At 43.7% G+C, this 23,185-nt stretch overlaps 2 protein-coding genes across 3 annotated transcripts in view; one reads left to right on the plus strand and one right to left on the minus strand.

Moving 5' to 3' along the window:
* The first annotated feature begins 7,857 nt into the window (after positions 1-7,857).
* The window catches only part of GPR19 (G protein-coupled receptor 19), a 31,382-nt gene continuing 16,054 nt past the window's right edge, over positions 7,858-23,185 (plus strand). The window contains exons 1-3 of the mRNA XM_030841426.2: positions 7,858-8,139; positions 8,635-8,849; positions 21,555-21,711. The gene's annotated coding sequence lies outside the window, so the exon portion shown is untranslated. The remainder of the gene's footprint in view (positions 8,140-8,634; positions 8,850-21,554; positions 21,712-23,185) is intronic.
* Positions 21,021-23,185, minus strand: part of CREBL2 (cAMP responsive element binding protein like 2) — a 56,774-nt gene continuing 54,609 nt past the window's right edge. Inside the window, exons 4-5 of one of the 2 annotated variants that reach the window (XM_030841428.3) lie at positions 22,856-22,931; positions 21,021-21,867 (exon numbers count right to left, since the gene is read on the minus strand). In XM_030841428.3, the coding sequence (XP_030697288.1) occupies positions 21,858-21,867; positions 22,856-22,931 (86 nt within the window). In that variant the 3' untranslated portion in view covers positions 21,021-21,857. Of the gene's footprint in view, positions 21,900-22,855; positions 22,932-23,185 lie in introns of both variants that reach the window. The other variant, XM_030841429.3, reaches the window with a different exon arrangement.

Consider the following 23,185-nt stretch of genomic DNA (forward strand, 5'->3'; position numbering starts at 1 on the left):
CAAGAGACAAATAAGACAAGGTCTCTGTATTTGAGGGGTTCCCACCTCGGTGGGAAAGGCATCATACAAGAATGGAAACAAAGTGAGAAAATTTAGGGAAACTGTAGACTGATTGCGTAAATGGTAGATCCTTTTTTGCTGGTAAGTCATTCTAAAAGAGCCCTTCTAGTCAAGTCCAGTTTATCAGTCAACATGAGATTTGTGTCAGTATACTGTATACCCAAGTGAAAAGATGAGAACAGAATCATATCATCATTCTTGAGTGCCCTGATGACTGGGATGTACAATGGTGTAATTAGATGGACAGGGTTAATAATTACCACATTCATCATGACCATTGCTTCATGCTGGCTTCTCAGGACTTTAAATGTGGTTATGATGTTTTAGACTTAAAAGTTAGACATTACTTACTGATTTCTTGATTTGAGCGATTATCAAGACAGATAAATAAAACATAAGGAGTTTAAAGTAGAAGAGAAAAGGGGAAAGGCCCTGAGAAAAGGGAGAAGGAGGGAGATCTAAAATACCAATCTTTTTTTTTTTTTTTTTTTGCCGTACGCGGGCCTCTCACTGCTGTGGCCTCTCCCGCCGCGAAACAACAGGCTCCGGACGCGCAGGCCCAGCGGCCATGGCTCACGGGCACAGCCGCTCCGCGGCACGTGGGATCCTCCCAGACCGGGGCACAAACCCACGATGCAGGCGGACTCTCAACCACTGTGCCACCAGGGAAGCTCTAAAATACCCATCTTTTAAAACATGTCATCAATATGTGGATCCAGATTTATCATAGGTCTATGTTAACTGTGGATTCAGTCTTAATCACTTAAAATATTAAAAAAAAAAATCCACCAGTACATACTCTAATATGTTTGGTTTGATTTTCTAATACGCAGAGGGTTCTCTTGTAGTTTTTTTAAGCACTAGAGATGTAAGTCAAATACCAACTCATACTTTAAATTTTAGAAATACTCTATTAAATAAAAAGTAGATGTATTAAATAAGTCATTTTAGGATAGATACAGTACAATTAAATTCGACAAATACTTAAGTGTGTCTCATTTGTATGAACCATAAGGCCAATCACTAGAGAAAATTTGAAAAGTAAGATACAATTACCATCTTCCATGGCAGGAGCTTTATTCTATATATAAAAGTTAAACAAAGAGACAATAACATTAATGTATGGCCAAATATATGTGCTTTAAAAAGATGGTACAAGCAAAGTGCTCTGAAGTTTCTAGAGGTGAGATCAGGGAAGGTTTCAGAGGTTGCTTTTGAAAGGGTCTTGAGAATTCAATGGAGTTAAGTTGAGAGAGGCAGAGAACTGCACTAATTAAATGGGAAATTTTACTAAATGTAAACTTGGTAATGAGAAGAATCATCTTATTTCCCTGTTATTGTTCACTGACACTGTCCGAGATAGCTCATAAATGTATACCACCCCTCTGAAAATATAGGATTGGAATTCTCTCTCCCTTTTGCCTACTGGCAGTCCTATCTCCCACAATACGAGCTCTGTATGCCAGATATAGTCATTTTTAGCTCATATGCAATTGATACAAGGGGAAATAATGTCAACATAATTCAGAAATCACATTGGTTCTTTCATTATTTTTCCTAGCACACTTACATTTTGAAGTGATCAGGGGCAAGTCTTCTTACAATTAAATACAAAACCTTAGCAATATAAACACTTTAAGAAAAAAAGCAGGAAATTCTTCAGGAATGCCTTCCTTTAGTACAAATAGAGGCTTGTTTGTGGCTTCAAAAACTTTTAAGAGGGCTTCCCTGGTGGCGCAGTGGTTGAGAGTCCGCCTGCCGATGCAGGAGACACGGGTTCGTGCCCCGGTCCCGGAGGATCCCGCATGCCGCGGAGCGGCTGCGCCCGTGAGCCATGACCACTGAGCCTGCGCGTCCGGAGCCTGTGCTCCGCAATGGGAGAGGCCACAACAGCGAGAGGCCCGCGTGCCGCAAAACAAACAAAAAAAAACTTTAAGATTTTTATGACATTGTTATGTGGTAAAGCTACACAGGGTAAACGAAGGTGCGAAACTGTTTTGTCCTGTGTGTGGGGTTGGGGGTTGGGGGACTGATTGATCAAGAAGGCTGAATACTGGATCAGACTCTTCTTTTTCATTAACTTAGTTTTTTGGTTTTGTTTTTTTGTTTTTGTTTTTTTTTTTTTTTTTGCGGTACGTGGGCCTCTCACTGCTGCGGCCTCTTCCGTTGCGGAGCACAGGCTCCGGACGCGCAGGCTCAGCGGCCATGGCTCACGGACCCAGCCGCTCCGCGGCATGTGGGATCTTCCCGGACCGGGGCACGAACCCGTGTCCCCTGCATCGGCAGGCGGACTCTCAACCACTGCGCCACCAGGGAAGCCCTTGTTTTTTGTTTTTAAAGAGAGACTGTCATTATGGTAATTCTAGTGGATTTTTAAAAAATTGAAGTATAGTTGATTTACAACGATGTGTTAGTTTCTGGTGTACAGCAAAGTGATTCAGTTGTAGATAGATATACATATTCTTTTCCATTATGGTTTATTCCAGGATATTGAATATAGTTCCCTGTGTCATACAGTAGGCCCTTGTTTATCTATTTTATATACAGTAGCTTGTGTCTGCTAATCCCAAACTCCTACTTTATCCCTCCCCCACCCCCTTCCCCCTTTGGTAATCATAAGTTTATTTTCTATGTCTGTCTGTTTCTGTTTTGTAAATAAGTTAATTTTTGTCATATTTTAGATTCCACATATAAGTGATATCATATGGTACTTGTCTTTCTCTTTCTGATTTACTTCACTTAGTGTGATAATCTCTAGGTCCATCCATGTTGCTGAAAATGTCATTATTTCATTCTTTTTTATGGCTGAGTAATATTCCATTTTATATACATATAAATGTATATATATATATATACACACATACCACATCTTCTTTATCCATTCATCTGTCGATGGACATTTAGGTTGTTTCCATGTCTTGGTTATTGTGAGTAGTGCTGCTATGAACATATGGGTGCATGTATCTTTTTGAATTATAGTTTTGTCTGGGTATATGCCCAGGAGTGGGATTGCTGGATCATATAGCAACTCTATTTTTAGTTTTTTAAGGAACCTCCATACTGTTTTCCACAGTGGCTGCACCAATTTACATTTCCAGCAACAGTGTAAGATAGTTCCCTTTTCTCCACACCCTCTCCAACATGTGTTACTTGTAGACTTTTTAATGAGGGCCATTCTGACTGCTGTGAGGTGGTACCTCATTGTAGTTTTGATTTGCATTTCTCTAATAATTAGCGATGTTGAACATCTTTTCATGTGCCTATTGGCCATCTTTATGTCTTCTTTGGTGAAATGTCTATTTAGGTCTTCTGCCCATTTCTTGATTGGGCTGTTTGGTTTTTTGTTATTGAGTTGTATGAACTGTTTTTATATTTTGGAACTTAAGCCCTTGTCGGTAGCATCATTTGCAAATATTTTCTCCCAGTCCGTAGGTTGTCTTTTCGTTTTGTTATGGTTTCCTTTGCTGTGCAAAAGCTTGTAAGTTTGATTAGGTTCCATTTGTTTATTTTTGCTTTTATTTCTATTGCCTTGGAAGACTGACCTAAGAAAACATTAGTACGATTTATGTCAGAGAATGTTTTGCCTATGTTCTCTTCTAGTTTTATGGTATCATGTCTTATATTTAAGTCTTTAAGTCATTTTGAGTTTATTTTTGTGTATGGTGTGAGGGTGTGTTCTAACTTCACTGATTTACATGTGGCTGTCCAGCTTTCCCAGCACCACTTGCTGAAGAGACTGTCTTTTCTCCTTTGTATATTCTTGCCTCCTTGTCAAAGATTAATTGACCATAGGTGTGCGGGTTTATTTCTGGCCTCTGTATTCTGTTTCATTGATCTGTATGTCTGTTTTTGTGCCAATACTATACTTTTTGATTACTGTAGCTTTGTAGTAGTGCCTGAAATCTGGGAGGGTTATGCTTCAAGATTTTTTCTTTTTCCTCAGGATTGCTTTAGCAATTCTGCATCTTTTATGGTTCCATGTAAGTTTTAGGATGATTTGTTCTAGTTCTGTGAACAATGTCATGGGTAACTTGATAGGGATCACATTAAATTTGTAGATGGCTTTAGGTAGTATGGCCATTCTAACAATATTAATTCTTCCAATCCAAGGGCACGAGATGCTAGATCAGATTTTTAATTTTGACAAAACTGCTTTCAATTGGAATCAAATGCCCTCAAGGACCTATATGTCCAAGGAGAAAGCACATGTCCCAGGTTTAAAGGTTCTAAAGCAGCATTGTCTGATAGAAATATGAGAAACAGGGCTTCCCTGGTGGCGCAGTGGTTGAGAGTCCACCTGCCGATGCAGGGGACACGGGTTCGTGCCCCGGTCCGGGAAAAGAAATACGAGAAACATGTAATTTTAAGCTTTCTAATAGCTATATTTTTAAAAAGTAAAAAGAAACAGGTGCAATATTTCAATATAAAAACTATTAATGATATATTTCCATTATTTTTTCATACTAAGTCTTTGAAATCTGCTGTGTATTTTACATTTACATCACATCTCAATTTGGATTGGTACATTGAAACGCTCAAGAGCCACACTTGGCTAGTGGCTACCATATTGGACAGCACAGCTCTAAAAGATGACTGTGATGTTGAGTACAAATGCCAGTGGAGGTTTAATTGTGTATTTTTTATTAGCCTAGTAACTTTTATGGTCCTAGGGTAACAAAACTGCATAGGCTTTCAGTGTTCTGCTCCTAAGCTTGTATTTTCATAAGTCCTATTATTTTTAGTGCACCACTTTTAAAAAACTACTTGTTACTTCTGTACGTATTTTCCTACCCTTCCTCCCAGCTAGAGGTAGTCATGTGACAAGGTTCTGAGCAATGTGAAGGGAAGTCTGTTAAATCATATGGGAAAGATTTTTCACCCTGATAAGAAGGGAGGCCACAAAGAGAAAGCATTTTTCTTTTTCTTCTCCCTCTATCCCTGCCTTTCTGTTTGAACATTTCACATGAGAACATGATTTTTGGTGCTGTGGCAGCCATTCTGTGACTATGACAGAAGACTCTGGTATGTTGAAGATGGCAGAATTCCTTACAGAGATGTAAATGCAATGAAGAAGCCAGCCAGGCAAAGATGGGGGTAGGAGGGAGGCGGGAGAGGAGTTCCCTAACAGCAGGAAGAGTGCTTCAGCAGATATGTCCTTAATGGGCATTGCTTAATATTCACAATCAAAGTCACCCTTTCTTCTCCCATATGCCCCCACCCCCTTGCTAATGATTCCCTTCCAACTGACTGGAACATTCTTACTTCAGGTGTGACAAGAGTGCTGGAATTACTCCCAACACTTGCAAGAGAGCAGAGCTACAAGCAGGAGCACAGTTTTCTTGAAGTCCCTTGTTTATCATTAAGGATTCATGCACAAACACTGCAATTTGGCTATCACATGTTTAATACTTCAAAAAATGTTTAAAATTATCTATCTTGAAGAAAGTTCTATCACTCAGTTAATAAGTAAGACTATATTGTGTTGATTCAACCAATTTTGGGTAATTGGGAATGCATACAAGATTCACTGATCAGCAATTTCTTATCTTGGGGTCACAATAATTCAAGAACCCAGGTTTACATAAATATGTGGACGCATATGGCAGCAGTTTTTTTCACTGCTTTACAATGTCAGGGTAATTACTGATTGTGGAAATTCTGGAAGTCTATCTCCTGAGTCGTATGACAGACTGAATGGATAACCAATTCAGTAGTGAGTTTCTTTTACTCATCAAAGGATTTTTTTTTTCAGTGAACAAAGACGAAGTTTTATTTGACCACTTACCAGTCTTACACTAACATTTTCATCACATGTAAATGAACCAGTAGTCTCAAAGGATTCATAGTTCTATATCAACTCTTCATCCAATTCCCATTCTCTATTTCCATTAGAACCATCTCATCATGTGCAATAAAAGCATTCAGTTTCTTTTACAGTTGTTGATTGCCTTGACAAAGTAAGCAGTGTTTATGAGTCAGTCTTAATCACCTTAATAGGCGAACAAAGAATCAATTCAGCTTATCTACGTTTCTTTTCCTTCAGGAAGAAAATGTCAATTCAGTCCTGGCTTAGAAAACTGGCTATCACCTTACTTCAACCAAATGAGTGTACCTCTAGATAACGGAGCAGGATTTTAAAGTTCCTTGTGACTTTGGTACAAATTGTTGCCTTAAAGGGTAAGTATCCAAATTGCTACATTTACTAAATTTTACTGTCATATCGAACATAATAAGAAAAACCCAGAGGCTGATTTTTTAAGGTGAAGGCTCTGTGAACCATGCTGGAGGTGTCCAGAGCCTTCAAAATCTGGCCCCATCTGCACACATGTCCATACTTTTCCTCTACTTAATTTCATGCTACCTAAAAATTTCACCTTCCTTTTGTAGAAAGTTTCTTCTATTACAAATTAAAGTCTTCAAATCCATCATTTAAAACCTAACAGAGTCCAACAAAATTTCCAAATTGTTAACATCTATGCTATTATCCAACTCTAAGATAACATCTAGGTTTAGCTGAATCTACCAGTTACTTAAGGCTGTTTTGAGCACATTAAAACGCATCACTGGAAATTCTTCCATAAGGATAGTTTTAAAAAATCAGCTTGCCTGCGTTTTCTTTGTTTTCAAACAGATCCAGTCATATCTATAACACAAAGTTTCACCAGATCTTCTCATTTTGTAAGTATCATAGCCTTCTAAGCCACCTGAAACTGATTCTGAAGGGAACTTAAAACCATTTTCGAAAATTTGCTTGTTGGTTTGTGCTTTTTCTGGCTATTGCTTCTAGAGTCATCTCTGTTTTTAGTTTCAAAATTTGCATGGCTCCCTTTTCGACTCTGCTTCGAGTCTTTTTTTTTTTTTTTTTTTCCAATAGTCATTCTTAATGATGCAGGTATTGCTCGAAATTTGAGCAAGATGGGCTTAGGGTTAGTGTTATTTGCATCTTTTCCATTACAGGAGTCCATATTTTTAACAGGTACCTAAATACGACCTTCGCTTTTGGGTTTAGTACTGTTGCTGCTTACCACTTCTTAGTTATGGTTAGAGTGGTGCTATCACCTTCATTACGTTCATAATGAAGCTCTTCCACGACAGATCTGAACAGGCAACGATTTCTAAGTGATCAAGATTGGTTTTCATTACGGCTCGTGTTTTCATTACGGCTCGTATTTTCACTGGTTTCAGGTTTACACTTAACCTGTCCTGTTATTAACCTCCCACCCGTGTTCCCGGCTGAAAACGCGACTTTCATCACGAACTACACACCAAGACCTTAGACTCCGGACTCTGAAGTGGGTACCCAGCGGCCGCCCGAGGTAGTAAACAAAGCCCCGCGCAGGCGCAGTAGCAGCAGAAGGGGGAAACTTGGTGTGTTGTCAGCCAATGGGATTTTTCCTACAGTGAAAAGTGGAAAAACAACAAAAAAAATCTCCACACCGCATTCTAAGGTGATAAACTGGTTGGCTTTTTTCCATTTTTTACAGACTTCTGGCTTTTGTTTCTGAACAACTTGTGCGGCCTTCGGGGCCTCGTAGAGAAAAGCCCTTCCTCGGCCCCGGAGACCTGCCGCTGGCGTGTCGCCTACTTCTAGCCTCGTTTGTTCTCGCCGCGGAGTCTTGATTTTTTTTATTTGACGACAGCATTAATCCATCGGGGCTGGAGGAGGGGGGGGTAAATAGGCCTCAAAGCACCCCAAAAAACATTACTACTCCCCGGGCTGGCCCAAACATCGCGAGATCTGCCTGCGCGAACAGCGGACGCCCCCTCACCCGCTGGGCGTTTGCTCATGCGCTTGACTGATCATTTTTAGCGCGAAAACATTTAGAAACGTTTTGGCTGGTAATAGTCAACCAAATTTGACCCTCGAGAAAGGTCGGAGGTTAATTCACGTGGACGCGATGGATTCGAGCACACAACACTACATTCTTCGAGATTTTGCAGTCACAACTCCACATGCTTATACGGTCGTCACTCCTTTCCGTTGCTCTGTTTCGGCCGTGAACTCTGTGAGGAGGTTTCAGCGAATCGAGTAGTAAAGGCGTGGGCGTGGGAGAGCCGTCCAGGCTTTAAACCAGAGTGGTGAGCTTTCTGTGTTTGGAAAGATAACCCTGGGAGCGACATAGAGGAACAAATCTGAGGGGCCAAGAAAGAAAACCTTGTGTTTTCTTTGTATTTTTTTTTTCTGGAGACCAAGAGAAGATGTGAATGTAAATAAGGTAGTGCAGTGGGAGGGAGAAGGTGGGAAAATTGTGCATGAAGGCAGTAGCCATGCAGCACAGTGGAGAGGGGAAGCTAGGAAAACAGAACTCTGGGCAGTAGAGCACGTCTTCCTTCAAATAGTGCGACCCTGTGCGTGTTTGTAAACAGAAAGGCAGAAATGCGCCACATTTAGTTCCTCGTGGGTGAGGTGGAAATAGGGGAGTCCCTAAGTGAGTGGGACAAGGAGGATTCTGAAAGCCAGAGTCGTGAGCAGGGGCTGAGGTTGGGATGAGGAAGGACAGTTAAGGTAACGGGAGTCAAGAATTCTGCAAGTGTTTTGAGACAACTGACCCATCTGACCTCTTTCTCTCTCAGGGTATGTGGGACACCTGCGCAAGCACTGGAGTTTGCCCTGCAGCGCCTGAAAGGTACCACCCACAGTGTCCTCTCCCAGTGGGTCCCTTGGCCCCTCGAAGCATACCTCAGGCGGAATGTGGATTGCATGGAGTGAAGTGGTGGAATTGAGCTACCAAGACACTGGCGCGCAACAAAAGTACCGACTTGTCGCCGCTAGCCTCCCAGGTCACTAGGTATGACAGCCCCATCTTTTTTTTTTTTTTTGCGGTACACGGGCCTCTCACTGCTGTGGCCTCTCCTGTTGCGGAGCACAGGCTCCAGACGCACATGCTCAGCGGCCATAGCTCACGGGCCCAGCCGCTCTGCAGCATGTGGGATCTTCCTGGACCGGGGCACGAACCCGTGTCCCCTGCATCGGCAGGCGGACTCTCAACCACTGCGCCACCAGGGAAGCCCCGAGAGCCCCATCTTGATGTTAGCAGCAGTCGTATGCAGCTTAGGCAGTATATTTTGATGCTCTGTGTACTGTCTGTAGTACAAGGCAGAGGAACGGTGGAATACATGGTTTTAGTAGACCAGCAAAGGAATGGCTTGTAGGTAAGCAATATAGCTTCATCTGTAAGAAAAACTCAGTATAGAAAGGCGCAGGGTTTAAGTTAGCAGTGAGGGAGAAGGATCCAGGTATCGGTCAATAGAGTGGAAGTACTTTAATAAAGGCCCAGACCTAGTAGTCTCCTATCAAGAAGTTCTGCCTGGAGCACTTCGCCTCATTTTGGCAGCCTAAAGTATAGCCTAGTAACTGGGCTGTATGTGTGGAGTTCATGGGAAAATGTTCCAGGAAAAAAAAAATATATCCATGGATGCAATAGACTAGGGTTTCTGCGCTGGCGCCTGTTTTTGGGGGGAGTGGGATTGTTACCGAAACGCAAATCCTGTGTGCCCGACGCACAGTGAGGCCACACAATACCAAAATGCTGGAGTCTGGAACACAGAACGGTTTATTGCAGGGCCATGCAAGGAGGTGGGTGGCTCACGCCTTAAAAAACCCCAAACTCCCTGAAAGCAATCAGCAAAGCCCTTTTATAGGAAAGGCGAGGGAGGGGCGTGGCTAGTTGGTGCACACTTCTTGGTGTCAGAGCCTTTGTCCTTGAGGTCAGGTCATGGTCAGGTCACGATGTTCCTGTAAATCTCCACCAAAACAAATGTTACTCTCTGTTCTGACAAGAAAAGGGGAAGGTCCCAAGGCACGACTTTCGCCCTCCGAGGTCCAGGCCTGGTGGAGAGAAGAGGGGCGGTCAGTCCAGCACCCAGTCTGGCTCCTCCCACCAGTGCCCAGGCTGAAGAGGCAGATCTCAGACGGTGGCTCCCTCCGGGCCAGGTCCCCAGACCCTGCCCAGTTGTCATCGCTGAGGCAGCCAGGCGCCCAGGGCCCAGCTGGCCCTCAGGCTCCTCAGGCCGCGTAAACAGTGGGGGCCAGGTTCCCCGGACTGTGTCCCATGCAGACTGCCGCTGCCATTCGGTCGCAGAGGCGGGGATGGGGGAGAGGGTCACCGCAGCCTCAGGGCCTGGGCCCGGCCCGTGGGCGGTCCTGGCGAGGCTCTGGAGCCCTGCAGGGCACACCCCCAGCCTGTTCCCTGGGCCCCCCAGCTCGTCTGCCAGCCCGAGGCCGGGTGAGCTGGAGGGCCCCGGGGAGAAGGCTGGGATCGGCCTCTTACCTCACTCTCCAAGTGGACGACCACCGCTCCGCCGACCGTGGGCTCAAAAACGCCCCTCAAACGGTGGCTCCTTGACAGTTGCTCGCTTGGGGGCGGGGCCCACGGCAGCGCCGACCAATGGCTGAATGGGGCCGTCTGTGGTGCCGACCAATGGCTGAGCAAGACCTCTCGCTGAGGCTCCAACCCCCGGCGTTAATGATCTCCCGGTAACCGTTGCCTGGTAACGGGGTGCGGGGTGATGGTGGGCAGCAACGGCGGAGGGCTAAGGGCTGCGCCCTGCGGCGCTCCGTTACAGGGTCATCCAGCTGTAAGAGGCGTGACCTCTTCAGGATGGTGTCACAGAAAGGGTTTGACACTTGAGCATACCAGTCACTCTGTGTGCCCTCTCTGGGCCTCGGTTTCCCTATATGTCAAATAAGGACAATAGTGCCTACCTCATAGGATGACTGTAAAGAGGAAATGAGGTACAGTTGAAAAGACTGCATGAGTTACTAGCGTAGAACTTGATATGTAGTGTATGATCAACAGTTTCTGCCTTGAGCCTCCCACCACATTTACGCGTGCCATCTCCTCACCAAAATGTGGATGTTCTGTGTAGCATGGATGCATCCGTATTCAGAGAGCCTTAAGACAGATTCTTCACCTTGCCTCCACAGTAGACTCAGCTGGGGAGCTTTAGAAAGTCCTAATGCCCAGGCTTCACCCTAGACCAATTCAGTCAGAATCTCTGGGAGTGGAAACTGGGCATCAGTATTTTTTAAAGCTCTTCATTTTGCTGCTAAAGTTGAGAACCACTGCTTTAAGCAGGAGGAGAAAAGAAGTTAGGCCTGTGGTTTAAGACCACTTGTCTGAATAGCTATATATTTGAAAATTTTCTAGAGGTATAAGGGCTAGAGCTTGAGATGGGCCGATGAGTAGGGCATAGTGAGCTCTATTCAGGAGAGAGGGCACTATGATAAGAAGGTGGTAAGCATCGTGATTTGGGAAAGGTCAGTGATGAGGTCATTAATACAGGCCCCAGGAATACACAGGATTTACTGCAGAGATGGAGGACTTTGGCCTCCTAAGTTGGGCCTTTGATTAGCACAGGTGACACAGTTCTGGCTGGTTAGCTCAGTTGGTTAGAGCGTGGTGCTAATTTAACAGCGGTGACAGACGGTGATGTCTTTATTGCTTTACTGCGTTGTGGATCTTGGGCCATGAGCATGGCGGACTGCAGTAGTGGGGTGCGGGGACCTTTTACAGTTGCTCCACTGGTTGGGGAGGGACATCGAGTCATCGTTGACATGTATGTACGTGGGTGTTCTCCAGCGGAAAGGCCATTGATGAGGAAGCCTCTTCCCAGAGCCTCATAGGGTTGATGTGGCTGCTCTGACTACACAAATGGTCCTGTCAGTACTAACAGGTGAGAAAGGTGAGGATCAAGTCTGTTTTGCAGACTTTCAGTGAGTAGAGAATCAGTTAGAATAGGAGGGACGGCGTGTCTGGGTCAAGGATGTGAGGTTCTAAGAGACAAGGTACTTTCTTTTAGGGCGACTCTGGTTTCTAGAGATACAAGTAATTTAGAAGTTGAAACCGCCATACTACTTCAGTCACTGATGCCAAGACCCAAACGTGGCAGTAATGGCCAGGAGTATCTTCTGCCAAAAGGGGAGGGGGTAATCTGTCTTTCACTGCATCCCTTTTCTTGAGAAGCACATGAGTTTAATCCCTAGCAAAAGCATTGGTGAAATGGCCAGACATTGTTGCCTAGGTAAGAAGACAGGATTCAGAGACTCTGCAGGGGTCAATAACTAGAGGTTATGGAAGTGGGTGGATGCAGAAGTGAGGAGTGGAATGGGGTAGAAGGATAGGAGACTTGGGGTGAGGAGGGAGACCTATTGAAAGTTCGAGGTAGAAAAATCCCAAGTGCTGACAGTTTAGTTAAACGGTTATAAAAGTATGTCAGAACAGGAGTGCTTTCCGAGACCCTGTGACAAGAAATACCAGAGACAGACTGCTCTGTAGGACTCTGCAAGATGTAGGAGGCTGAGAACTGATTAGACTGCTTTTAAACTCTCACCCATATCAGGGGCATAAAGGAGTCACGAGGAAGACTGGGAAAGGCTGCTGCAGAGGATATTTGAGTGGAGTTGTTGGAGTGCTGGTAGACAGGCAAACCAGGGAGAGAGGGACGTGGCTCCACTCTTTGCCTGAACGTCAGCTTTCCCGGGTACAGCGGCTGCAAACTGGTGGGAAGGGGAAAGCCTTAACTGTAAGTCAGGGGGCAAATTTCGACTATGATACTGGACTGGAAATTTTAATTACTAACTTTTCTTACCTAAAAGTGACCATAAAAAGGAATGGGGCAGCTCAGGTTTTCATTCAGGGATGGGAGTACCAGGCACTACAGAGTGTTTTCACTGGGACAGTGGGAAATAAAAATTAAGTTGCTTTAAGTTAGTCCCTGAAATCATGCTTGTTCAGTGTGCTGGAACACTGTTGTTGAGAACCTACTTTGTTTTTGAGATCCTAGAGGTCTAAAGATGAATTAAATGACATTGCTCCCTATAGGAATCTATGAACACAATGCAATATAATGTATACAATAAAAGAAGTAATATATGTGAAAATTAAAGAAGTACTATAGTAAGAAAGAAGGTGTGAGTAACTTATTTTGGAGGGGGTGGGGCTAAGAGGGACCTAGAACCTCAGAGAAGATGAAAGGCAGCAGGGTTTGAGATGGGAATAGGTGTTCCCCAGGTGGACACGGCAGAGGAAACTGCCTCAGGTCTAACCTGTGGGAGCGTGACACAGCATGGTGTCCATGTGGGAAAAGCCAGGCAGTGTGAAGGGTATGCGTATTCAGGTGGGTGATTCAAACGGAGGTGACATGGAGGCCGAAGGTGCTGTGCCTGTTGGCAGGCTCACCAGTGGAGAGGCCATGGAAGTTTAGAAGCACGTACACACACTAAGATGCCAGCCATTTCCTCTGTCGGTCACTTCCCCCTCTCCTTGTCCTTCCCCTTTACAAAATTTGCCAGATTTGTTAGAGAGTGTTGAGGGGTAGCACAGGAACTCTGCTCCATCCCAGTGCCTACAGCTGGTTGGATCCGCTCTGTATCCGACTTAAGCTGAGTCAAACAGACTCTGCCTCCTAAGAATTTAGATCAGAACATTGAGAGCCTGGGTCATATGTTTTCTCCCCAGCTTTACTGAAATATGATTGACAAATAAAAATTGTGTATATTTAAAGTATATGATGTTTTGATATACATACACATTGTGAAATGACCACAATCAAGCTAACACCCCATCTCACATAGTTACCATTTTTGTATGTGTGGTGAGAACACTTGAAATCTCTCAGTAAATTTTGAGTATACAACTATTATTAACTATAGTCACCATGCTGTATGTATATTAGGTCTCCAAAACTTATTTATCTTATCATTGAAAGTTTGTACCCTTTCACCAGTATCTCCCCATTTCCCGCAATCCCCCAGCCCTGGTAACCACCATTCTACTCACTGTTACTGTGAATTCAACTTTTTTAGATTCCACATATAAGTGAGACCATGCAGTATCTGTCTCTCTGTGTCTGGCTTATTTCACTTAATATAATGTCCTCCAGGTTCATCCACCCTGTCACAAATGGCAGGATTTCCTTCTTTTTTAAGGCTGAATAATACTCCATTATATGTGTGCGTGCGTGTGAAGTGTATATGTATATCACATTGTCTTTATTCGTTCATCTGTCGACAGACACTTAGATTGTTTCCATATCTTGGCTATTGTGAATGATGCTTCGATGAACATGGGAATGCAGATATCTCTTCAAGACAGTGATTTTATTTCCTTTAGGTATATACCCAGAGGTTGGATTGCTAGATCATATGGTAGTTCTATTTTTAATTGAGACTGGGCCATTTAAATAGGAGCATTGAACTTGTAAGGTCATGTAACTTTCAGAGCCAAGGTCACCATTTGGGGGCCAGTAATCAGAACCAGCTGATTGCAAAAGAGAAGCAGGTGAATGCAGCTAATTAAGAGAGAGAAAATATGGGACAATCGGTCCCGTAGCCTGAGAGAAAGAGATGGAGTCAGTGTCTCTTGGCTCTGACAGCTTTCTGTCCCTGCCTTCAGTCCCATTTGTGGTCTAACTGCCACTTCCTGTTCTTCAGTTCCCTGCACTTCTTCTGAGTCTTTATAATAAATCCACCTCCACCTCAGTGGCTTTCTTTTTTCCCCTTAGACAGCACTCTAATGTGGCTAGTTGCGCTCTCCCCTTCCTCCTGTTCTTGGCCTAATAAAACCACATGCTTTCCACAAGAGGAACACACATACGCAGCATGGACACATGTAACTCACCGCAGCTCGAATATGCCAAGAAAAGGTAGTTCTCGTCATTGTTTTCTGTAGTTTTCACCTGTGTATAAGTTATCTATAAGTTACCTGCATAACAAAATCCCCCCAAACTTAGGAACTTAATAATAAACATTATCTCCTAATTTCTGTGGGTCACGAATTTGGGAGCAACTTAGCTGGGCCGTTCTGGCCTGGGGCCTCACAAAGTAGAGGTCAAGATGTCTGGACTACAGTCGCTTGATAGGGCCAGAGGATCTGTTGCCAGGTGGCTCACTGCCCTGTTGCTAGTTGGTGCTGGTTGGTGAGAGGCCTCAGTTTTCCCTGCGTGGGCCTCTTCACAAGACAGCTTTAGTGTCCCTACGACATGGGGGCTGAGCAATCCAAGAGGCAGAGAGCCAGGCAGAAACTGTCCTTATGATAATCTCGCCTCGGACATTACAGAGAATCACTCCTGCCACATTCTCTTCACTGGAAGCAGGTTATGAGTCTGGCCCATGTTCAAGGGAAGTCGTATTAGATGTCACCATTTGAAGGGAGGCATATCAAAAATTTGTGGACATATTTTAAAACCATCACAACTGTTAGGTTAGAGAGAAAAAAAACCAGGCAAAGTGTCCAATTCAGTCTCAGGTATAGTTCAATTTCATTTCTTAAGTGGTTTCTTTAAATAGTATAAGTCTCCTTTGGGTAAAAATGTTTTCTCTTTCATAATGCCTCCCAAGGAGGTCCTGTCATCTTCTCTGAAGATAACATCCATTTGAATGGAGGGTGGGGAGGGGTAACATACACATCCTTGTGGAATTGCTGAGAGGGGGGTATCCCCGACTTCATTCTGGACCTAGAGCGTGCACTGGCAGGGTTCTGGCATGATGCCCCTCGCTGGCCTGAGCGCTGGGGAACCTGCTGGCCTGCGATGCTGAAGCCTGCAGCTGGTGAATTCATGGCCCATTTTTGGCTTCAGGCAAATCTCCACGGGGAGAATCGGCCTCCTCCCCTTGGGGACTCTTTTCCCCTTGGCCCCGGCTGTGGAGTCACCTCACCTGACCACGGCAGGCCCCCTGGCTGTTAGTTGAACATCCATGCTTCAAGGGAACCGGAAACACTTGGGACAGTTGACTGCTCTGTATGCCTACGTACACTGTGAGAAACTTGCCATTGGCCCGAACGGCCATGCAGAGTGCAGAGGATGAGGTATGAGGGGCCTAGGCAGTGGTCCCCAGAGGGGAGCAAAGGCAGAGAGCTCTTGCCCTGGGTGCCCCTCTCAGCATGGAGGTAGCTTACTGTGGTACGCAGAGTAAGGACCCCTGAAGATATTCACCCTAACACCCGGAACCTGTGACTGTGTTACCTTACAGGGCAAATGGGACTTTGTAGATGTGACTAAGTTAAGGGCCTTGAGAGGGGAGATTATCCTGGATTATCTGGGCGGGCCCAATCAAGTGACTTTCCAGTCTGAGGTCAGACAAAGGGAGATGTGACTGTGGAATAATGGTTAGAGAGATACAAGGTTGTTGGTTTTGAAGTTAGGAGTTAGGGGGCTACGAGCCAAGGAATGTGGGTGGCAAGGAAACAGATTCTCCCTGTGTAGCCTTCAGAAAAGAACACAGCCCTGCTGTCACCATAATCTTAGCCCAGTAAGACCCATGTTAGATTTCTGACCTGTAGTACTGTAAGATAATAGATTTGTGTTGTTTTAAGCTACTGTTTGTGGTAATTTGAAACAACTACAAGAGAAAATGAATGCACTCATATCCGCCTTTGGTCTAGAAAGAGGTCAGGCCCAGTGACTGGCTGCTTTATTCTCTTCTATTTCTCTCTGAACCTGAGACCTAGAGGGAGAGACTCTTTTTTTTTTTTTTTTTTTTTGCGGTACGCGGGCCTCTCACTGTTGTGGCCTCTCCCATTGCGGAGCACAGGCTCCGGACGCGCAGGCTCAGCGGCCATGGCTCACGGCCCAGCCGCTCCGCGGCATGTGGGATCTTCCTGGACCGGGGCACGAACCCGTGTCCCCTGCATCGGCAGGCGGACTCTCAACCACTGCGCCACCAGGGAAGCCCGAGGGAGAGACTCTTACTTTCCATGTGGCATGTCCTTTTTCACCACAGAGCAGAATTTATTACTTTTTTATTTTCATTCAGACAACAAATTGAAAGTAAGTACAGTAAACACCCATACACTCTTCACCCAGATTTCGCCAGTTAATGTTTTGCCGTATTTACTTTCCCTTTCTGATTATGTGCGTACATATTTTTTGTTGTTGTTGAACCATTTGTGGGTAACTTGAATTCGTCTCGACCCTTTATCCTTAATACTTCAGCATCTCCTAAGAATAAGGAAATCCACTTATTAACCACAATTCGTTTCTCACACCTAATAGAAATAATAATTCCATGACACCATCTAATATCCAGTTCACAAGACAAATTTCCCTAATTTCCACAAAATATTTTAGAGCTTTTTTATACCAATTCTCCCTCCCTCCCCAGTCAGCATCTCATCAAATTACATGCTTTGCAATTGGTTTTCTTTAGTCTCTTTAATAATAGCTCACCCTTCTTATTTCACAACATTGACTTTCTGATAAGTCCAGACTAGTTCTCTTGTAGAATATTTTGTTTTCTCATTTTGGTCAATTATTTTCTCATGATGTCTTTAATCTGTTTCTCCAACCCCTGCCTTTCCGCCCCCCTGCCCCCGCAAACTGGGCACTCTGTCTAGAGGTTTGATTAGATTCAGGTTAAATGCTTTTAGAAAGAATATTTCATTAGTAATGTTGGGTAGGTCACCTTGCTTTATGTTAGGCACTAATTTCAGGTTGTCCCACTGTTAGGTTAGTGATGCTAAATTTGGTCACTTGGTTAAGATGGTGAGCCCCTGCCAGTCTCACCCTTGAAAAAGTACACATTTCCCTTTGCAGTTTGTAAATAACGTACAAACAACCTGTTCCCAACAACTTTTCATCTCATAGTTTGAATACCTGCTGTGGTCCTTGCCTGAATCAGTTATTTCACTGCGGCCTGCAGAAATGGTGTTCTAACTATTATATTCTGCCTTTATTAGCTGTCATTCTTTTGTAAAAAGAGCTTTCTTTTAAGAGAACTGTTGTAATGACTCTCTCAGTGGACAATTGGATAGTGGTTTGCTTTCAGTTTTTTTTTTTTTTTTTTTTTTTTGCGGTACACGGGCCTCTCACTGTCGTGGCCTCTCCCGTTGCGGAGCACAGGCTCTGGATGCGCAGGCTCAGCGGCCATGGCTCACGGGCCCAGCCGCTCCGCGGCATGTGGGATCTTCCCGGACCGGGGCACGAACCCGTGTCCCCTGCATCGGCAGGCAGACTCTCAACCACTGCGCCACCAGGGAAGCCCTGCTTTCAGTTTTGTTTAAAGCAATTGGAAAGCTCTTGTTTCTTAAAAGGATGCGTTAACTCAATTATTGAGTTCACTAATATCTCAATAGCATCCTCAATATTTCCAGTTGTTTCTTTGCTTGTTTCCCAGGGCTTTTTAAGATCCAGGCAGTTCACCATTGTAGGATTTGAGGTGGAGGTGGGTGAGACGTTCACCAATCTATGGTAAAAGGGAAGAAAAACTACTAGATGGGAACCAAGGACGAGCATGGCATCTTGACTGCACCCGTTCTCAGGAAAGTCAGCTTGTGGAAGTTGAGAATCTAGAAATTCCGATAGAACTGCCTGCAGGCTCTGGAACCCCTTGGAAAGGTTTTGCCTGCCCCAGTGTGAAGGCCTTCTCTATGGTACCAAACAGTCTGAGCAAAGTCTTCCATATTTGGTTGATGACAAATAAAGGAATTTTGAGAATGGCTTTCAAAACGGTAGCTTGGATTTCAAGCCTGTTGTCTTGCTGTACACTCCTATTTTGAATTTCAGAAGCTGAATATTATTTCCTTCTTTCTTTCCATTACTTTTATAATTTCTGAACAGTGCCACATTCCCTATCCCCAAGGCAAATCGATTCCCCAGGCAGGCAGAGGGGAAAAGAATCACATAAATTATTTTCAAAATATTACCCTAGCTACACAGTATTATGGGATTTTTATGGGTTTGAATAGAAGACAGCTATTTTCTTCCCAATGGCTGGGAATAAGTTTGGTGATTATAAATTTAATATTTTTAACAGAATTAGTATATTACATAACATGTTTTATAGCCATCCTTAATAATATTTCAGATTATGATTCCTTATAAAATCGTTTTTATTATTTTATCACTAAGCTGTGATGTACACATACAATCATCCTAAAAAGAATGAATAATTTGGCCTTTTTTTTTTTTTGCATCTCAAATGATTTAAAGAAATCTTTTTGTTTTTTTTGCCGTACGCGGGCCTCTCACTGTTGTGGCCTCTCCCGCTGCGGAGCACAGGCTCCGGACGCACAGGCTCAGCAGCCATGGCTCACGGGCCCAGCTGCTCCGCGGCATGTGGGATCCTCCCGGACCGGGGCACGAACCCATGTCCCCTGCATCGGCAGGTGGACTCTCAACCACTGCGCCACCAGGGAAGCCCAAAGAAATCTTTTTGATTTCTTCTGTCAGAGGCCCATAGTAATGAATCACATCAGTCACATTAAATAGACAAGTTATTTTGATCGAGTCCATTATCCATGATACAGATTCGTATCATATAATATGCCTGCTCTGGAGTCATATTAAATACTCCTCAATCCTAGCTCCCACACTAACTAGTGGTGTGGTTTTGGGCACGTTACTTATCTTCTGTAAGTTTCCTCGTCTGTAAAACAGGAATGTTAATAATAGTACCTGTTTCATGGTTTGATAGGATTAAATGACATCATGTACTGAATACCTGGTGCATGATAAATATTAGCCGGTTTTGTTGTTGCTGTTATCATTCACTAAAAGAAGAGAGGTGATCTCTTAAGTAACCATCTGGCTGGCTCTCTAAAACTTTCTTCAAACACATATCCAGCTTTCCTGATAAATGAATTTTCTGAAAGTGACAAATATTAGAACTAACAGAGTTGAATTTCTCTGTGAGTCTTACATAGAAAAACTAGAATTAACTTGATTCTTATCCTAAAATAAAAGATGTAAACATATCTTAAGCTGTGGATGTTGGACCAGGAAGGCGCTTCAGTTTCCTGAAATTATACTCCAGCTCCTGTATGCTACCTCTTTTCTTATAGAGTTTGCATTATTGCACATTGAAAGTCAGCATTTCTATCCCTCAAAATAAATATTCAGAATTGCCATGCTTAGGATTCTGAGTTAGAAACAATCAGCTCTATGCATGCCTAATGAGACAAGTGCATAGCTAGCTTAAGTTCCTGACTTGGGATAGTCCAAATGCTATCCAAGGGATTGACCTTATTATTCAAATTTATTTTTATTCAAAATAATCCAGCAAGGCACGTTAAACCATATTTATCTTTTCCGCTATACAATTGTAAAGCATTCACAAATTGTTCCTGGTTCAGGTGTGGCTCTAAAGTATCTCCCTAAAATTAAGACTGTTCGACTTAGATAAACGGCCTCATAAAAGTCAGAAGCCTCAGCCTGAGAAGAAATACGTTTCCTGTGTTCTTCCCTGTGCCCTGTGGTGGCATGCCACAGTCGCTCTGTGAAGCTGGCATTTTCATTTAGTTGCACCTAAATAGATTTTTAAGGAAAGAAGCAGTGGAGGATGGGGGGAGTTACCATTGCAGAGTCCATACGAATTCCTAGAAGCCTTTCAAGATTTAGGGTCAACAACAATTCAGTAAAGAAAGGGCCCATTAGGTAAATTTGGCTCTGCAAATGCTAATTGAAAGTCCTCCTCTGCAATTCAGTCCTGTTCCCTCTTCCTTTCTTTAGTCAGTAGGGTCCCATGGTGACTGGTTCTGAACGAAATCATCCCCTTCAACAGTTACCATGGCAACCGGGACGTCAGTGAAGCAGGAAAGACCCTGCACAAAACTGCTCCTGCCGGGCTCCCTCTCTGAGTTGGAGAACTCAGCCCTGCCTGAGGCCTAGGGATGGGACTAAAGACATCTGGACGTGCACACTCACGTTTGTCTGTCACTGTGCCTGTGAGCGTAGATATATGGGCATATGGTAAACTGTGTAATGAGAATTTCCCCTCCCCCCAAAAAACATGGAGCATGTTTAAAGGGTGGGGATGGGTGGTGGGATGGGGCCGGGGAGGTAGACATGGGATGGTCTTTTTAGGTTTAATGATATGTAAACATTATATTTGTGTTTATAAGGTTACAGTAAGTTGATAGTAGGGGAGGTTGGAGCCTTACATATATATAGCCTGATGTATATTTAGACACAAGACCTCAGGGGAAATATTTTTTGAATATTTTTATTTACCTGAGAGTGAAATAGACAAATGGCTTTAAGGAGCTCTGAAGGGGGTGTAATGCTGTCCGTGGTGCTGAATACTTGATTGTCTCAGATGTGCCAAGGGGGCTCTGGAGGGAGGTTAGGGAACACCTTGCCATGTTAGGGTACTGATGATAAGAAAGAAAGAGACGGTCTGGGGAGAAAGCATTCTTTCCTTCCCTTCCAAGCAATTCTGAATGCCCAGGAAAAATGTTCAGATGAAAAATAAAACAAAAAAGAAAGCGGAGAAGCCTGGAGGTTTGGGTGGTTGAATCTTCCCCTTTTCATGTGGAGATTTTTGGTCCGAGCCAATCAGGTCGGAGATTTCTGCTGCTATGCTCCCGAAAGGAAAAGTGGGGGAAGGGAGAGAGAAGCCGGCCACATTCTCCCCTGGAGCCACATGAGCCATTTCCCATGTGACACATTCCAGAGCCCTGGAAAGGAGAAGGGAGGGGCACCAAGAGAGTGGGGCTGGGGGCGGGAAGATGGTTTAACAGTCAACCCTGCACAGCGTCATCTTGTCTTCCTACCAGGAAGCAGGCTCTGAGCCAAGGGGAAGGCAGAGGACAGATATGGATGTGTTCCCAAGCTTCCCTGGTGGTTTATGGCATTCTCCAAACTCCTCTGCAAGGGCTGTTCCTGACCAAGAAGACCCAAGGAGACCGTCTCTGAAATAAAGTCCGGATGAAGGTATGTGCTAGAGATCCCGCGGTTTTGTGGCTGAAATTTGGCTCAGAGGACATAATACCTTCTGTTTTCCAGACAATTTCGAGATTTTGTCCCGGCTTAGACGCTGGTTCGGGGCTTTAGATTTGTCACAGGTCCAGAAAAGATGCCTAGGTAGTTCTGTAAAATGAACAATTCACCACAGTCACTGCCTGTTGAAGAAAAACGAGATGGGAATTGTATATAGTGATAATTAATAAAACAAAGCACTCATTGCTGAAAAGCATTTTTTTCATTGAATCCTGGAAAGAGGGAAAAAGATAATATTACTGACACCAGCCAGATGTCATTGTCACTGCAATAAAATCCTGTTTCATCCTTTTTCAGCTGCTTATTCTGTGCCCATGTTCCCCGAGGTTATTGGCAGTGGCTTAGGGAGCCTGAGTGGGCTGGCGTGCTGTTTCTTTGTGCTGTGTGATCGTCTTCCTTCTGATGTTCCTGATACCAGGAGTGCTTGTGATTGTTTCCAGCTCTCTTAGGGACAGTAGACTGTCACCAAATTCCATATCTTTCAGAATAGCTACCAAGAAGGCTTCCAGGAAGTTTTCAAAGGAATCTTCCAAAGTTACAGGCTAAAAGAATCTGCCATGCACTCAGATCTTGATATCTTTGACTATTTCTATCCAGCACAAAGAGACGAGCTAGCAGATTTACATTTTATTTTGTCTTTATTTAACGAATAAACTTGTAAAGTTCTTGTTATGTGTAAAGCATCATTCTAAGCACAATCAGTTATTTAATCCTTATATAACCCTCTGGGGGAGTTATTATTAGTACCCACATTTTGGAGACGAAGAAACTAAGGCACAGAGAAGTTAGGGAATTTTCCCAAGGTCACACAGCTAGCAAATAGGAGAAACAGGGTTTGGACCCAAGAAACTTGACCCTAGAGTCCATGATCTTAACCACTTAACTATGCTGCTTCCCTGCTCCTATTATTTCAAATGATGTCAACAGTTGATTTGGCTACAAGTTTTGTTCAGCTGATGCTACTAGAACATTGAATCAGCTTTCCTGGCTAAAACAGACCCCCAGTGAAATCTATAGTAATCTTGAATTATCCCAGTAGTCACATTCTGTACCCCCAAATAACCCAGTAAGTAATTACCTGTTCTTCTCTTCCCCTTGTGCTGTATAGATATCTGGTGGTAAAACACTGTATTGCAATGGTGACCAAATGATGTCTAAAGGAAAAAAAGAAATCTAAAATTACATCATGGTTCATTTTTTTTTTAATCAAACCTAGAAACATTCTTCCATCCTCAGGACCTAGTAATAAGACCAGCCTAAGCATATTAACAGTACTTACCTGGTTTTCAAAATAAAATAAATAGATTAAAAACTTCTGAAATTATGAACACAAACTATGTTATCAAACTGACTGGATTTATTGCTTTAAAATAATATTATCATACTTTAAAATAGGGAATAGATTTCT

Source organism: Globicephala melas, chromosome 10 (genome assembly GCF_963455315.2).
Source record: "Globicephala melas chromosome 10, mGloMel1.2, whole genome shotgun sequence".
Classification (NCBI taxonomy): Eukaryota; Metazoa; Chordata; class Mammalia; order Artiodactyla; family Delphinidae; genus Globicephala; species Globicephala melas.